General features: G+C 34.3%; 1 protein-coding gene across 1 annotated transcript; it reads left to right on the top strand.

Annotated features, from left to right (window-relative positions):
• Nucleotides 1-16,468: 16,468 nt before the first annotated feature.
• LOC133800779 (flavonoid 3',5'-hydroxylase 2-like) lies at nucleotides 16,469-18,897 on the top strand. The gene is made up of 3 exons (XM_062238843.1): nucleotides 16,469-17,125; nucleotides 17,251-17,589; nucleotides 18,062-18,897. Exons 1-3 carry the CDS (start codon nucleotides 16,553-16,555, stop codon nucleotides 18,686-18,688), a joined length of 1,539 nt encoding a protein of 512 aa, XP_062094827.1. The 5' UTR covers nucleotides 16,469-16,552; the 3' UTR covers nucleotides 18,689-18,897.
• Nucleotides 18,898-19,460: the final 563 nt, after the last annotated feature.

The following is a 19,460-nucleotide window of genomic DNA, read 5'->3' as shown; positions in this document are numbered from 1 at the left end:
TTTCTCAACAAAGAAACCAAAGATAGCAAACAACTAAGGACTTTTTGCAATAATGGCTTCGGAGACCATCGATCATGAGATTATGATCAAGAACCTCCTTAGGAGATTGAAAGAAATGGATCAATTCAAACACAGCGGTTCAGTACAAGAAGGCGAGATTGAGAAACTTCAAGAGAAAGGTCGTCAAACTTTAGGTAAAGAAGGTGGCAACCCTCGTTGGAGTAAGAAGGAGAAGATGACGAAGAATGCAATAGAACAAGAACGTTTGAAGGCTGATATGGAAGAAATGAAGAAACTCAACGAGACTTTGGACAAGTGTGAAGAGAGGTTCCGCAAATACAATCTCCCAAAACGCTATCAAAACGGCCACAAACAACCGCTAAAGGCTTACGTAGAAAGATTGCACGAGTTCATGGAGATCACTTGGAGAAGACAAGCCAAGAAGAACAGAGCAAAAGGGTATTGGAGTTTGATTGAGTTGATGACCAAGATTGATCACGCGAAGGAAGATGGCCTCGTTGCTTTCAGTTCTCTTGCAAATTCTTTAAGTCAACTTGGGACTAAAATCTCCAACGTCATCATTGAGTACATCTTCTTGATCATCATAGGTTCCAATGAAAGTGAAGAAACGGTGTCGCTTAGTCTTCGTGAGCTTGTAAATATACTCGAATGCTTATCTGTTGACGAGAACTATGTTGAGTCTGTTGTTGTAAACACCTTTGTTTTGGTAGTGCGGTTCTTCATATTTGCTATGAATCTGGTTGGACCATTTTGGGACAAGGAGAAGATCAGCCTTGAAGATGATGATGATGAGGATGAGGATGATGAGAAGGTAACGTTCTATTTGGATGAGGAAACGAAAGAGGAGTTAGTTCATAACACCATCATGGAAGTTGTGCGTTTGGAGGTGAGCATTTGTAGTCCTGACCTGCCTATGATGCTTATAAATGATGTGCTTTTCTCTATGTCAAAGCATCTTGATGATAATGTTTTCAAGGAGAAATTGGAAAGAGTTGCATATAAGATAAATCAGTGGAAGAAAGATTTTGAATTTGTGCTTCAAGAAAGTGATGATGATGATGATGATCAAGATCAAGGTTTTTCAGAGATGAAGTTTTTAAGGCAAGTATTGGAGGCTGGAGTTCTTGAACTATGGACTGTTGGTCCTAATAAGTCAAGGGCTTTAGTAAATCTAGTGATGGTTTAAGAGTGTTTGTGTACAATAAATAATATTACTATTTTCTTAGATGAACAAATCTCCAAACTATGTGAATGAATTAATTGACCTCTTTCAGATATACTAGTCTAGTTAATATTGGTTATGTACAAGAGTAGTTGAATAATTACTAGTATATAAATGTGTAGATGAAGAAATTATTAGTTTTAAAGGGTTTTTTTATTTTTTATATTCTTATATTTAACAAAATATTCTTATATTTAAAGGTAGTTTGTAAACACTTAAACTTAAATGAAATAAAATAAATAATTAAAAAAATTAAAATGGGATATTTTTCAGATATATTACAATGATAATTATTTAAAAATAATAAATAATTAAACAAATTAAAATATGATATTTTTGAAATATTTTACAATGATAATTATTTAAAATTAATAAAATCATACATTTTATAACTTAAATAAAACTTAATTATCCTTAAACTTACTTATTAGAATAATATCATATTAAACATATAATATAATCTACTATGAATTAGCAACAAATTGTTTTTTTTTTAAATCTAGCAAGAAACTCAAATTTAAAATTTACGTATAATATTTAATATTACATTAAACATATAATATATATTCTTTATTCCCAAATTCAAAAAGTAGAACAAACATAAACTTAAACAAAAATAAATAAATTATTTAATTAAAATAAAATATTTATTTCAAAATTTATATGACATTAATATAAATTTAATAAAAATAATTAATAAATTTTATAAATAAAACTATACAAACGTGTATATTGCACGTTGTTTGTATCTAGTATATATCTATTCTATATAAAAAGTGTATAGATAACGAAATTTTTTTGTTTTAACTGTTTTTTTTTCCGTTAATTTTAAGAGAATATTCTTATATTTAACGGTAAATTGTAAACATAACTTAAACTTAAACAAAATTAAATAAATTAATTAAAATAAGATATTTTACAATGATAATTATTTAAAAATAATAAAACCATACATTTTTTAACTCAAATAAAATTTGATTAAAGTTAAAATTAATATTATATTAAACATATAATATATAATATTTATATGTCACTGTCAAATTCAAAAATTAGAACAAATATAAATTTAAACAAAAATTAATTAATTAAAATATGATATTTTAAAGATATTTTATAATAATTTAAATAATTAAATCATATTTATTTAAAAATAATAAAAGCATACATATTATTATTTTTATCTTATAAATTTGTGTGATAGTTTATTTTTTATCAAGTGATTGTAGCTCTTTTTCTTCATCAAATCCACCAAATGACATTACGAGATACATTAGAAACTAAAAATAGTTGATGCATATATACTAGTGTCTACACTATGACTTATTCTATTATTAATTTCTTTTAAAATATTATTGTATTTTATATATAAACTTAAACAAAGGCATACATATTTTTAAATTAATTAAAGTATGATATTTTTAAGATATTTTATGAAAATTTAAATAATTAAATCATATTTATTTAATAATAATAAATGCATGCATATCATTTTTTATCTTATAAATTTGTGTGATAGTTTATTTTTTATCAAGTGATTTGAATTCTTTTTCTTCATCAAATTCACCAATATATGCTGCGAGATACATTAGAAACTAAAAATAGTTGATACATATATACTACTATCTATATTATGACTTTTTTTATTCTTATTTTATTTTTATTATTAATTTCTTTTTAAATGTTATTGTATTTTATATATATGTCATGTAGTCATGTAAATATATATATATATATATATCAACATTGTATTTAGATGTCATTAATATAGAGATTATTGATATAAATATTTATATATACTACAGAACTATAAGTTATTCTATTATATATATATTTAAAAAAAACAGTAAACCAGTTTTTACTAAAACTATAGACAATGTTTACAACTTTAAAACTAAGCAAATATACATTGTAAGTTGATTCTACCTAGTATATATATATATATATATATTTGTAGTCTCTAGTATTGTTTCATATGTTTGAATTAGTGTAATATTTCTATAAATATACAAAAGACTACAAGAGAGAAGAGCAAGCATTATACAAATAGAAAAGCTAAATGAATTCGACCAATCGAAAGATACAGGATATATGATGGCCAATAAAAAAGAAAATAAAAATGATTTAATTTTGCTTTGTTTTTATACTCAGCCTAGCTAATGAAGAGTGTTAAATTATAAATTGTAACAAATGCAAAACCCCTTTAGGAGCTCAATTTTTGCCAAGATAAACATCATTTTCTAACCAATAATGACTCAATAAGTGAACCCATTAATTATTTAAAAAACTTCTATAACTGCCCATTTAGTTTTTTTTCTAGGGGCCAAATATTAAAAATAAAATTTGAAGGGGTGGCCAATACATAAATTTTAAAGAAAAAAAAATTATAAAGAAATACTATATTATTTTATTTTAAAAAAAAAATTCACATTGATGGGAAAACTGAGAAAGGTAATTAAATTGTCTAGAAAGTTATATTGTCATGTTAGGTTGTGTAATGTAATCTTAACCCTTATTCACATAGCAGGGATATCAATTTTTTGTGTTTGGTGGTGGGAATATGTTAATTTATAAAAAAAATTCAAAATTATTATTTTTATTGGAAACATATAAATTATAATAATTTGATAAAATTAAAATTTTAATTCTTACATTATTATAAAATAATTAATTTTGTAACAATATTATTTACTTTTGTAAATTTCAAATTTGTTGATTTAAAGTTAATTATTGTGTCATAAGCAATGTAAATACCATCTAAATATTTTTTCCAACAAAATTAATTATATTTAACAAGTTATAAGAGTACTTCAAAGATAATATAATTGCCATATCATTTCAAAAATATATTTAAAAAATTCACATTATATTGTTAGCCTTTCCTAACCATGATATAGTTTTACCATATTATTTCAAAAACTAATTTTTACTTGTCAATATAATTTCTAAAAGAAGCATATAACTTATATATTCAAATTTATAATTGCAACAGAACAGTTTTATTGTATGCAAAAGTTATATAATATTCATGTGTTTTCAAAAATTACTATATGTTTTTGTTTTTTCTAATTCCTATATTTTTTCCCTAATTTACTTAATTTCTAAGAAATAGATTTATGTATTTTTTTTTTTTTTGGAAAAGAAAAGAATTTTATGGGGTAAAGTTTCATATAATATATAATATATTTTTTATTTATTAAGTGAATTTAGGTCATTGCCTTATGCAATTATTGTATATGCATTTTATACAATTTGCTTTCAATAAACATTTTTACATTGTGACAGTGTACGTAAGATCAGTCCAAACATATTTAAATAATAATAACAAAAAAGAGAATAGAGTAAAATAAAGTAATTGCAATTTTATTATAATGCTCACTTTTTTGGAGTAAAAAGTTGCAGTCTAAAATTAAAAAACAAACCTTTTTAATTAAAAAATAATAATTTTTTAGGGTTTATATCTTTTTGTATTTTGTATTTTGTATTTTGTATTTTGTCGTATTACCTATTTTGATTATATATATTGACAAATTATTTTTTAGACTTTGTATTTTATAATATGGTTCAAATAAATCCATAAATCTGATTTTAATGAACAAAAAATTGAATATAACAACCCAGTAATTAGGCAAAATAGTTTTGTTCCGAGTTGTTTGGTTTATGAATTATTTGTGATATTATTTCAAAAAAATTTGATCAAAATCAAGTTTAAGGATCTATTTGAATAGTTTTACAAAATATATAATGGACAAAAAAAGTAATTTGTCAAAATACAGAGTCCAAATAGGTAATGGAATAAAACACAAAGTCCGCAAAAGTATATGTAACGCCCTACTACCTTAGAGTCGTTACTAAGTGAGTTTAAAAACGTACAATCACCCGCTAATCGAGGCTTTTAAAACAAAAGTGTAATTAAATCATAAACAGAGTAGAAACTTTAGAAATAACTCTATTCCATTGAAAATCATAAAAGTTTCACATTTGGGATCACAAAATATTCTTTAGAAATATTTACAACATATAAGTACAACTAAGTCGACTAAACGAAAAAATCTAGGTTTTATTACAATCATCTCCCAAAATCCATTGGCTGTGGCAGCCAGGCAGGCCAAACATGTACACGCCGCTCATCATGCTTGCTACACTCATGGTTGGTTGGCTTTCTCCTTGCCCTTACCTGCACCACAGAGCACCCGTGAGCCGAAGCCCAGCAAGAAAACCCACAAACAGATAACATATGCATAACAAACACATAGCTTATAAAATAAGCCATCACTAGGCTAAACACATACGGCCAAGCCGTCCCAAGCGCTTTACCAGGCCCTGGGTTTGCAGTCCACACCGTGAGGATATCCCAGGTATCCTTTAGGGTCTCGCCCTGGCAATTCGCACTCCATGTGCTCAACACTGCTCCCGGCCCCTTGCCGTACTCAGCCTTGTACTCAACATGCCCAATGCCATTCACGGCCATTTGTCGTTCCCGGCCCCTGCCGACCTCAGCCTGCGCCGTTTCCGGCTCTTGCCGAACATTTACACAATGGCATTCAAAGCATAATAAACATATACAGAATACCAACAAATGCAATCAAAGGGGCTACGCCCTGTAATTCAAACATATTGGGCCTCAGCCCTGCATACAAGCTCTATGGGAACAGGGGTTTTCTTACATGCGTCCCGAGCTCTCCGAGCACCGATATCCCGAGCACAGTCCTCTAACTTGAGCCTCGTCGAAACCCTAGTCACAACACATTAACATTATTCTTCCATCAAGTTCTAATCCATTAAATAACTTTGATCCATAACCCTAATCTCCGGGACCTTGAATTCTATCAATCCGGGTGATAAAATCCATCCTGAGCCTTAACCATTGAGTTCCCAAGCCTAAACACACTTAAAAACACAAACTGGCACTAAGAGTCGCAGCCCTACCCACAAGCACCGTGGCTAGCCTCGAAACAGAGGCTAGCACCTCCCTAAAGCTCACACGGGCCGCGACGCCCTTAGCCAAGCGCCGCAGCGCGCATCAAACACCTCGGCCTCCCATGGGCGCGCGCGCGCACGGGCCGCGGCATGCCCCTCCTAAGGCCGCGACCCTCGCCTCCAAACCAAAAAACCTCCATCTTTTCTTGCATTTTCCCCAAACCAATTCACCCAAAGCGGAGATGTCGACGATAGTGACCATTTAATGGTCGTTCGAACCAGAGTAATGCCTGGAAGTCCTCTCTGGGAAGACTTGCAAAGAAAGCCTATAAGGTCCTTAACCGAGTTCAATCGAAGAGCTCAGAGGTTTGTTAATGTTGAGGAGGCGAGGTATATGACCTCTCTGTAATGCCCCGAATTCTCCAATGTGGTTTAATGGCGAGATTAGTATGTCGGGAGGGCCATACTTGCTTAATTATGTCATTAATTGATAATATGCATGTATATGTGAATTATATTATGATATGATATTATATGCATGCATGTGGGTCCACATTTAAATATTAGGGTGTTTTGATAATTTGGCCCGTTAAGGGTATATTTGTAAATTTGGGTGCATATTGTGGTTTGTGAATGAGATTCCATTATTATAGAGATATATTCGAGCTATTCGGCATGAGACGGTCCTATATAATGGATTAGCGTTTTTTTCATAACGGGGTCAATTATTGGGTAATAGGAATGTTTATTTGATGATAAATTGGGAGTTATTGAGATCAGGATGAAATTCTAGAAGTTTTGACTATAATGTCCCCGGGGGTGTTTTCGGGGTCCCGAGCACTAGGTTTTATTTGAGGTTACTTAAGCTTGAAGTAGCTTATCAGATAGAACGTACGTTAGAAAACCTCTCGTTCCCTCCTTCGTTAGTTCGTTTTACCGTTTGAGCCTTTTCGAAGAATTCTCGAATTCTAGGAGTCGGAATCAAGTGAGGATCGAGGCATAGCGATCCTAGGAAAGATTAGAAGCTTCTTAACCGAAGGATTTGACGGAAAACAACCCAATCGAAGGTAATCTAAGTTTAAAGTTTTGAGTTTTTAGAGTTTCTAAGCTTTGAATTGGATTTTGTGAATCGTTGAGTTTTTGGTTCGATTGAGCCTTGGGTTTTGATGGTTTTGAACCATTGAGAAGCTTGGGAACTTTGATTTTATGATTGGGGAATGTTTAGGTATGATTTTGGGGGCTTTGGGATGTTGAAAACGTGTTTGGGAATGGCCCAGGGTTGGGGGTCACGGCCCTGTTCTTGGGGCGCCGCGGCCCTAGCTCGATGAAGCAGGTGGGGTTCTTTGTGCCTGCTGGGCGCCTTGGCCTTGATGTTGGGCGCCGCGGCCCTTGCCTCAGGAACTTCTGGCGGCCGCGGCCCAAGGTGTTAGTGTGACGCCCCACGTCACTATGGCTGCTTTCTGGAATAACGACTGACCCTACAAACCAAGACAAGTCTTTCCAGCGTGCTTTGTCCTCACTCACACACTTCCTGAGAAAACTTCCCAGGAGGTCACCCATCCCTAGATTACTCCAGGCCAAGCACGCTTAACCATGGAGTTCTCAAGTGATGGGCTACCGAAAAGAAGATGCACCTTCCTGATATAGGTAATACCCATCAATCCATTTAAGTCATCTTCAACTGTGTAGTCCCATACCTACACAGTCTTAGAATCATTACACTTGACCTTCCCCAGGCGGTGTGGGATTGCATAGCTTACCCGGTCTTTCCCCTTACGGATCACGGGATTCTGACTGTCACAATCACCCCCCCTTACGGGCCCGACGTCCCCGTCGGCCACACTTTCGGCTGGGTCAAGGCTCTGATACCATTATGTGACGCCCCACGTCACTATGGCTGCTTTCTAGAATGATGACTGGCCCTACAAACCAAGACAAGTCTTTCCAGCGTGCTTTGTCCTCACTCGCACACTTCCTGGGAAAACTTCCCAGGAGGTCACCCATCCCTAGATTACTCCAGGCCAAGCACGCTTAACCATGGAGTTCTCAAGTGATGGGCTACTGAAAAGAAGATGCACCTTCCTGATATAGGTAGTACCCATCAATCCATTTAAGCCATCTTCAACTATGTAGTCCCATACCTACACAGTCTTAGAATCATTACACTTGACCTTCCCCAGGCGGTGTGAGATTGCATAGCTTACCCGGTCTTTCCCCTTACAGATCACGGGATTCTGAATGTCACAGTTAGAGCCGCAGCCATTGGTCAGTTTTCAGCCCGTTTGCATGTTTTGACCCCGTGAACATAGTTTTAGGCCTCGGGATTGTTCCTACTACTTGGATTAGTTTGGATTGATGTCCCAGATGCTAGATTTTGGTTTGGAAACCTATGTTGATCATTTTTATTGATGATGTCCCGTATTTGGTTATGACTAGGTGACCGCTAAAGGACTAAAGGTTGATCGTTCTCAAGGGTCGTTCTTTTAATCATTCTAGCTCGAATCTGAGGTAAGAAAACTGCACCCTGTGTATGTATGACATGCGTGAATTTTATTGAGGCATGTTGATTGATAAATGTGGACATGGATTGCATATTAAGTGCTAGTGAATGTTGTTTACTTGTATATGTACTGACTAATCAGGGGCACTGACTTAAGAGTCAGAACCGGCATAAGCGTCCTGAACACAGGGCCGAATGAAGATTAGATCTAATCGATATCAGCTTTGAATGGCTCTAAGGCATTAATGCCGGACCGACCCTAAGGTTGATGAAACTTATAAGCGCTTGGCTAGTCTGAGACTAGTTACTAGAGCCAGGGCCTAAGGCCCAGGTGACTGTTTATCACATGGCTAGGGAACGATGTTCCATAGTTATGACTCTAGGGTCATGAGGAAGGTTATGTTGGTGACTAATCACCATGCACCTATCATGTTTAAGCTAGTGAAAAGCTCACTTATCTGTTAAGCCCTGGTGACCCTATCGTCACATGGCTAAAGGGGGCCGTACCCACTATAGTGACTTTTGCGACTGCCACCTATCTGTTTTGGATTGATAGTCCTGAATGATTATTATGATCATTGTTGATATTATATCATGCTATATTGTGTTTTCTTGCTGGGCCTTGGCTCATGGGTGCTATGTGGTGCAGGTAAAGGGAAGGAAAAGCTCACCCAGCCTTGAGTGGAGAGCTTAGGTGGTGATGTGTACATATGCGGCCGCTTGACCACCATGGCCAAGGAGTTCTCAGAGGAACTAGGGGGTTTACCCTATTTTGCCGCTTAGGTCGACGGGTTTGTAAATTTGAAACAGTAGTGACCATTTTGAGTTGTAAATAACTTGTAAATGTTTTGATTAGCTCATGAGCAGTTTATATACTTAATGAAATATATCATTTCCTTTTTATTGGTTTTCCACCTTAACTTGTTAATCACACTTAGAGCACGTTTTTAACCAAAGGACTCGGGTAGCGGGTCAAATTTCCAGTTCACCGTTCACCGTAACTGTTCTGGGGTAACCAGGGCGTTACACTCTCAGCCCAAAACTGCAACAACAAATGCTAACTCTGCCTTGACCTCGGCAGATCCTACAACTTCAAAACACCTCGGGGACAACCTTTCTAAGAGAAATAAAAATGAAGGGAATAACCCCGAGGTAGATGGGGGAAAGAAGAAAAAAGGGGAAAGATACTTCTCCATATACAAGGTGTATACCAAGCTCAATGAGTCTCGGGAGAATATTTACCTGGCCAATGAAAACCAGGTCCCTTTCATACGACCTGATCCCATGAGGAACCAAAAGGCGAAAAGAGATTCTAGCAAATATTGTAGATTCCATAGAGATATCGGACATACAACCAATGAATGTAGACAATTAAAGGACGAGATTGAAGGATTAATCTCGATAGGATATTTCGGACAATATGTAAGAAATTTTAACCCCAATCAGGCTTCTACCAGCCAGAGGGCAGCAACTACACCACCTGCCCAGAAAAATAACTCACGAGCTCGGGAAGATGAACGACCCCCTCTGATTGATGGATAAGATATTATAACCATCTCGGGGGGGACCCCATATCACAGGATCGGACAGGAATTCCCAGAAAAGATATGTGAATGAGTTACAGACCGGTGACGGATCTCCCTACGAACCCAAACCCAGAGCACCGAAACAACAAAGGGTCGAAACTCAACCCATAACTTTTACCGAAGACGAAGCTTCTCACGTACAGTTCCCTCATAATGACCCCCTGGTCATAACCCTTCAGTTCGCGAACAAGAGGGTACACCGAGCCTTGATTGATAACGAGAGCTCGATGAATATTCTATATAAGGCCACACTAGAAAAGATGGGACTCGCACTTCGTGACCTAAAAGCTTGTGCAACCACGTTTTATGGCTTTTCAGGAGAAGGGACTGCCCGTATGGGATCCATTGAGATCCCAGTGACCTTGGGAGACTATCCAGTCTCAGTGACCAAGATGATGGAGTTTGTAGTGGTGGATCTTCCATCTGCCTACAATGTATTGCTCGAGAGACTCGCCCTAGTGGGGCTGGGGGCAGTTTCATTTGTTAGGCATTTGGCCATCATTTCCATTAGAGCAAAAGAAGCAAACAAGTGCACAGGCACTCATCATAATTCAGAACAAGGACGGGACAATCTTCGAAATAGATGAATAGATCGACCCCAGAATAGAAGAAAGGGCTGATCTCGAACTGCTAGAAGAGCTCGAAGAGATCAAGCTCAAAGAAATCGATCCCCCGAAGACAGTGAATGTGAGCAAAAGTCTTTCTGAGAAAACACAATAGCAATTAATTTGCTTCTTAAAGAAAAACCAGGATGTTTTCACATGGTCACATTCGGACATGGTAGGGAAAAGTCCAAATGTAATAAGCCATGCACTTAATATTGACAAGAGCTTCCCCCCAAAGCAGCAGAAACGTAGACTCCTGGATGATGATAGAAAGAAATCCTTAAAGGAAAGGGTTACAAATTTAATGCAAATCAATTCATACGAGATGCCTTCTATCCTGATTGGATCGCCAACCCGGTGTTGGTCCCGAAACCCAACAGATCGTGGCGAACTTGCATCGATTACTCTGACCTCAACAAGGCATGCCCAAATGATTGTTTTCTCCTACCTCAGATAGATCAGCTCGTAGATGCCACAACTGGGCATGGTCTTATGTCATTTATGGATGCTTATTCTGGATATAACCAGATCGTCATGCACACACCAAACCAAGAACATACGAGCTTTGTAACCGATAAAGGGATATACTGTTACAATGTTATGCCCTTCAGACTTAAAAATGCCAGAGCAATGTACAAAAGGCTGGTGAACAGAATGTTCTCTGAGCAGATAGGTAATAACATGGAAGTTTATGTTGATGATATGTTATTCAAATCTAAACATAACGATAACCATGTAGATGACCTCGAAGAATGCTTCGCTGTGTTACGAAAGTACAACATGAAACTCAACCTCCAAAAATGCTCTTTAGGAGTGTCGTCGGGGAAGTTTCTGGGCATCATCATAAGCATGCGAGGAATAGAGGTTAAACCTGACAAAATCTAGGCGTTAATCGATATGCCCTCGCCACGAAAGCATAAAGATGTTCAGAGTTTAACTGGGCGGATGGCGACAAAATATTTTTCAGTATGACCAATGTAATAAATTTCTCTATTCTTTTAACACTGAATAGCTTGGTAACATTCAATTTGATTTAGAAAGAAAACACAAAAAATTTTAATGCCAATAGACACTACAAGAAATACTCTCTTTAGCAGCAACATTATTAGCGGCGACGAAAAGTTGCTGTTAATAGTGGCATTATCAGCGGCGAGAAAGCGTGGTTGCTGCTAATATCATTTCGAATAATTTTTTTGACTAAAATGATTTATTTTATGATAAAAATTAAATTAATAAGATTAAGAAAATCGCATTTGGTAATAAAATTTTATAATTTATTTCATAAAATACAAATTATAAATTTGTGTCAACTACATAATATGTTTTATAAAATTCAAACTTGTTAACTTTTTTTTAATTATTGTTATTAGGAGGGTGTCAAAATACCAGCAGAGTTAGATTTGTTATGGATCGAAGTTGGATAAACATACTTGATATGCTGCTGGTATAAACGAATTTATAAGTGTTGCAAGTGAGTCCATTAACTCTAATGGGATGGTGCTATGCCCGTACCGACGATGCATGAATAAACAATCACAATCTATATATATTCTAATATTTTTTTATTTTATAAAATTGTTAGTTATCATGGCACCTGGACGTCGTACAACTCGTTCCATTGCCCATGTTCAACAAGATGGACCAGTTGATGAGTCTAATACTGCTAAGAAACAACCTTGTCGTACTACTCGTTCCACCATTCATACTCAGCGTCAACAACCAAATGTCTGTATCACTCGCTCTACTATTCATGTTCTACCACCTCGACCAAATGCCCCCACCACTCGCTCTACTACTCAAGGTGAAAAAGATAAATTATTATGGACATTTTATCTTTTATGTTTGTTTGTTTGAACATTTTATAATATATGTTTATTTAATTTTATAAAAGTTGTTTGATTTTTAATTAATTAAATTAATTTATCATCTATAAATAATTAATTTTAAATATTTTCCAAAATAATAACTCAATACTACCTATCAATAAATTATACTATTGCCTACACATATTTAAGTGTAGCAGGTAAATGTGAGAATCTAATACACAATCACATGGCCAAATAAGCTACTGCCATATGTAATACCTACCAATAAATTAAATTATTACCTACACATATTTAAGTGTAGGTAAATGTCCGAACCTAATACACTGCCACGTGGCCCAATAAGCTACTGTCACGTGCCACACCATCTACCACGTCACCTGCCAGGGTGGAAGACACGTCATTTTCCATGGCATCTTTCCTGATGATAATTGCCATGTCATGTGCCACGTGGAGTGCCACATCACTTGCCACGTATAATGCCACGTTAAGCACTAGGTCAATGACGCTGACTCATTTTTTGTGGGGCCCACACGATTTTTTACCTACCAATATACTAATCATATGTAATAATACATTTCTCGACTAACTATTACCTACCAATAGGTTATTGGTCAAAATTTGTAGGTAAATGGATTTAACTACCAATGCATCATTTTTACCCACAGATAAAATTGGTAGGTAAAGGTCGAATTTCTTGTAGTGACAATTATTGATTCATCAAATCTCGCAATTAGGTGCAACCAATCTGGTCGCATACTTTCATTTACTTTCTTTGGGATACGCAATCTTGTAATAAGTATATTTATTATATTTTCCTTTATTACCTTGATACACAAATCTTAATTGTAATTAAGGTCTGTTGGCCCATGTAACACCCTTGAGTCTATAAATAGGATGGAGAGGGCTCAAGGAAGGGACTTTTGAACTTTTGATCTTTGTATTCAGAGAGAAGAGCATAGTGTGATTATTCACAGAAATTGTAATCCTCTCAAGGCTTGTGAAACTCGTGAAACCCTAGTTCATTGATCACAAATATTGAGATTCAATATCAATAAGAACACTACGTGGACGTAGGTCATTACCATCTAGTTGGGGCCGAACCACTATAAATCGTTTGTGTCATTTACTTTCCATTTGATTCTCTTTTTGTTTTCCTTTTGTTCTTTATCGTTTATTTGACTCCATGTCGTTGGCCAAATCAAGGGTCAACAACTATTTACCCTTAAAATTTCATGAAACTAGTAATAAATGTCGAATTTTCAAGTATAAATTTTGGGGGGTTTTCTAGAGTGCACCCCATGCAAAAACGGGTATAACAGTGCACCCTTATTATGTTTTTAGCACTTAAATAGTTATAATCTCAAATTTTTATATGACGGTGTACATTGTAGTTATTTAGGACATCATGTAAATTTTAACGAAATTTCGAATAATTTACAATATCGAAAGGTTCAAATATCATGTTTTTCGCACGTGTTTAAGAAAAACAGACACACGTACAACGAATTATTTGAACTATATTTTCGCTCTTATAAATTATACAAAATTTCTAAAAAATTTGTAAAATATCTTTAATAATTACAATATATATTATTGTATAAAAAATATTGAAATATAATTGCCCAAAATATGAGAGGATGCAAGGGGCAAAGGTAGACAAGAATTTGCCTTAACTTTTTCTTAAAAACAAAAACAAAAAAAGAACAGTACATCGTACCAAACCATGCACGTGATTCATCTACCTATCATATGATCATATTGTTGAGATCTTCAAACGTTATCCCCAAAAAGACAAAAACATTTATCAAATCAAACACTAAAGTTAAGTATATATAACTTAATTTAATATAGTTAGAAGCAGATATAACTGTGTATTTATTATATTAATTAAAGTGTAGATACAGTAACAATCTCTATATATATATTCATATAATTATTGGGGCTAATCTAATTTTGTATCCTGAACAACTTTTAACTTAATAAAGATATACTTAAAAAGATCTTGTCTTAACTTAAACTTGTAATATAATATAGCATATATTTTTTATAATATTCAAATAATTATTATTGTGTTAAAAAAAAATTCTTAAGTCAAAATTTGTAGAAGAAAAAAAATATCTTATCTTTTAAAGTTTATTTTATTTATAACTCAAATTAATTAAATTTTATTTACCATGTGTATTTGATCCTTTTATTGCAACTTGTTAAACATTATTATTTTTGCCATATATATAGATGTGCTAATGCATTGTTAGAATATGGATATGATTTTTTTTTTCTTTTTGAAAAATAATATGGATATGCATTTTGTGGTTATATTATGGGAAGAATAGTAGCTGTGAAATTAAAGTGGATTTTTGGGCCAATTTTTAACAGCTCTATACATAGGTCGGCTGTTGTCACCATCATAATAAAAGTGGGTTTTTTTAAATTGTTTTTACCTCTTCCAGTTAGTACGTACAATTGTTTTATAAGAGTTACAAAGAGCAAAAAAAGTGGAACTTAATCCGAAATTTAATGTTGAATGAATTAAAATTTAGTGAAATTTTTTAATAGGTTAATATAAGTCATTATTTTAAATATATGATAATTTTAATTTTTTAGATAAAAATATTTATAACATTTAAATAATTATTTTTTCTTTCACTCTCATTTTAATTTTTTAGATCTTGAAAAAAATACTAAAATTAAAAAAAAAAATTATCTGAAACGGATATTTGAGTGAAAAAATATGATCAACTTTCAAAGTTTTCGTCAAATTTTAGTGCAGAGCATCGAAATTGCATCAAAAAAGTATCATTTTAGCCCAAAATCAAGTTTTTATGATTGCACCGTAAAAGCATCGAAACACCATTAATTTTATATCGAAAAAATATCATTTTGGCTAAAAAAAATTAATTTTCATGATTACATTATAAAACATCAAAACACTATCAATTTTGCATCAAAACATTTATTGAAATACTATAGCTTCTGTATTATGTGGATGTAGCGTATTACTGTAGCATTCTCTAAAAATATATGTATAATGAAGCACTTGATGGAATACTATTTTGTTACTTTTCTCCATTTTTATTTTTTGATATTTTACGGTATAAAGTGTTTTACGTCACCCGAAGGGAATGCTCTTAGTCGATGAGGTTCTTTACAGTAGTTTCCTAGGTGTAGATTTATAATAGTTTTACTACAAATCCCATAAATACTTCCTAATCATTTCCCCTGAAGACACTTTGAGAACATTTTATTATATATTAAAAAAAAAGAAATTTTAATATTTAAGTATTTACATGGTAGTCATATATTTTAGAATAATTAATAAAAATTATTTTTTTTAAAGTTATTTTGTACTCTAACCTAATTTTAATAATTATTTGTAATATCTAAAATTTGAACCGTGTCTAAAAATTTCAAATGAAAATTTGTATTCTTATATAGATCATTTTATTCAACTGCCAAATTAAACATATTAATTCAAATCCAAAACTTATGTAAATCGTTTACTAATTTATTAGGTAACATTTTTTTTTAGCAATAACTAATTTATGAAACATTGACTGCTAACCTATAAATGCTTATCATTATTCTATAATCAATGCACATTAGTTTTTTTTATTTAAACTATAATTATTTTAATAAGCTCCATCACTACACGTGTCCAATTTTCAAGCATTTCCTAAATATTAAAAAAAAAAACTTTAGTAGCTCAAACCAAATCATGCACGTGATCCACCTACCTCTACAAAGACATAATATATGGCCCTATATATATGTGTGTGATTATCTCTTACGTTATCTCATTCCATTTTACGTGCGTTGTAGTAAAGCTTTCTTTTCTTTTCTTTTCTTTTCTTTTTTTCTTCTAATATTTTCTCACCATGGAACTATTACCACTACTAGATAATGTTCGACCAATTCTAGTCACACTTCTAATTTTCCTCATCACACGCTTCTCCATTCATTCTCTCCTAATCAAACCCCACAAAAAGCTCCCACCTGGTCCCAAAGGCTGGCCCTTCGTAGGAGCCCTTCCTCTACTCGGCTCCATGCCCCACGTAACCCTAGCCAACATGGCTAAGAAGTACGGACCAGTCATGTTCCTCAAGATGGGCACGTGCAACATGGTCGTCGCCTCCACCCCAGACGCCGCACGTGCCTTCCTCAAAACCCTAGACCTCAACTTCTCCAACCGCCCACCCAACGCCGGCGCTACCCACTTGGCTTACGATTCCCAAGACATGGTGTTCGCTGACTATGGCCCTCGGTGGAAGTTGCTGAGGAAGCTCAGCAACCTCCACATGCTCGGCGGCAAGGCTCTCGACAACTGGGCTCCAGTTCGAGACGCCGAGCTCGGCCACATGATTCGAAGCATGTGTGACTATAGCCGCCGTGGCGAGCCCGTGGCCGTGCCCGAGATGCTGACCTATGCTATGGCCAATATGATTGGTCAGGTAAATATATGACAATTTATAGACTTTAATAATTTGCTCACTAATCAATGATTAAGACCAGAGTTTAGTTATATTTAGCGAAAGGATTTGATATTTGCTCACCTATACTCCTTGTATAAATATAGGTGATATTGAGCCGGAGAGTGTTCGTGACGAAGGGGAAGGAGTCGAACGAGTTCAAGGACATGGTGGTGGAGCTGATGACGTCGGCGGGGTTCTTCAACGTCGGCGACTTCATTCCGTCGATTGCTTGGATGGATTTGCAGGGAATCGAGGGTGGAATGAAGCGATTGCATAAGAAGTTCGATCTGATTTTGACCAAGATGATCGATGAGCACTTAGCCTCTTCTCAACAACGCAAGGGAAATCCTGATTTTCTCGACGTCGTTATCGCCATTAACCGGGACAACTCTGTTCCCGACGATGAAAAGCTTTCTCTCACCAATATCAAGGCTCTTCTTTTGGTACGTATATATATACACATATATATAATATAATTAGGTCAATAATTCTTTAATAATTTCATCTTATGCATGCATATCGTCGAGGTTTATACTTTTTTAACTCATTTTTAAACTTATGTTTTGTCTTCTTATGTTTCGATTTTTTTTTTTTTTTTCCACTGTACTTTATAAAATAATTCAAATAAGCTTCTAAATTTGATTTTGATTTTGATAAAAAAAAGTTGCGTATAACAAAATAGTTCTTAGTCAAAATGATTATATTTTTGTTGTGAATGATTAGTTTGATGACTTATTTATGATTTTAATTCAAAAAAATTTGATCAAAATTGAATTTAAAAATCTATTTTAACTATTTTAAAAAATACCAAAAAATAATTTGTCACGAGACAAAACACAAATTCTAAAAAAAAAAACATAAACCCTATCATTAAATATATTTTTTTTATTTATTTATTGGTTTTTGGTTTGGTAGAATTTATTTACAGCTGGGACGGACACGTCATCAAGCATAATAGAATGGGCACTAGCCGAAATGCTGAAAAACCCCAGAATCCTGAAACGAGCCCAGGAAGAAATGGATCGGGTAATCGGGCGGGACCGGCGGCTCCAAGAATCCGACCTACCGAACCTCCCATACCTCACGGCCATATGCAAGGAGACCTTCAGAAAGCACCCATCCACACCGCTGAACCTGCCACGTGTCTCGACGGAGGCATGCCAAGTGGACGGCTACTACATCCCGAAGAACACGCGGCTGAGCGTCAACATCTGGGCGATCGGGCGTGACCCGGAGGTGTGGGAGAACCCGGCGGAGTTCAACCCGGATCGGTTTCTGAGCGGGAAGAATGCAAAAATCGACCCGCGTGGGAATGACTTCGAGCTGATACCGTTCGGAGCCGGGAGAAGAATCTGCGCCGGGACGAGGATGGGAGTGGTGCTGGTCGAGTACATATTGGGGACTTTGGTGCACTCGTTTGAGTGGAAGTTGCCTGCTGATGTGGTTGAGCTCAACATGGACGAAGCCTTCGGTCTTGCTTTGCAGAAGGCTGTCCCTCTTTCTGCCATTGTTACTCCACGCCTTGCCCTACCTGCATACTAAGTGGACCGGTGCACTTCTTTCGTGTTTTTGGTGCCTGAAAAGTTTCCGGCGCAAATTTATTATGACCGTCTATGTTGTAGTGATTTTAAAAATTATGTCGAATTTTCTAAAAATTCTAAATAATTTACCGTATCGAAAATAAAGTTAAAACTGATTGTACAAGTATAAAGAAAATTAGTCATTCATGTAATAAAATCGTGTTTTCGACATTATGAATTATTTAAAATTTTCTAAAAATTTATTATATATTCTCTAAATAATTAAGATATACTGATTAAAAAAAATTCCCTAAAAACTATTCATAAATTGGTATGCCTCCCTTTGTGATTGCACCGTAGAATTATTCTATATTTAGAGTAATGGGTTTTATCTTACTTTAGAGGCAAATTTCTGAATGTATTTTGAATTTTTCTTTTAAATAAAATATTGAGAATCAATAAATATTCTCATTTAATATATAGAAATATCAATATATATCCAGATATAAAAAAATATATATATATACCATTTTCAGAAAATACCAAACATGCCTGCCAATTTTCATAAATATCAAAATGGTACCTTTGTTTTGTTTTTCATACCCAAATAACATTTATAAACCTATTTTTAGTCCAAAAAAAATTCAAAGACCTTCTTACCATCACTTATATATTTTGTCTATAATTAAAATTAGTTTTAATTCTTTTAATAATAATACATTAAACTTTATTTTTAATAGCATATAAACTTAAAAAAATAATAAAAATAAATAAAATCAAGTATTACATTTTAT

The sequence above is a fragment of the Humulus lupulus genome, chromosome 9, assembly GCF_963169125.1.
Source record: "Humulus lupulus chromosome 9, drHumLupu1.1, whole genome shotgun sequence".
NCBI lineage: Eukaryota > Viridiplantae > Streptophyta > Magnoliopsida > Rosales > Cannabaceae > Humulus > Humulus lupulus.
Note: the sequence above shows the minus strand (reverse complement) of the source record. Positions and strands in the feature narration are given on the sequence as shown.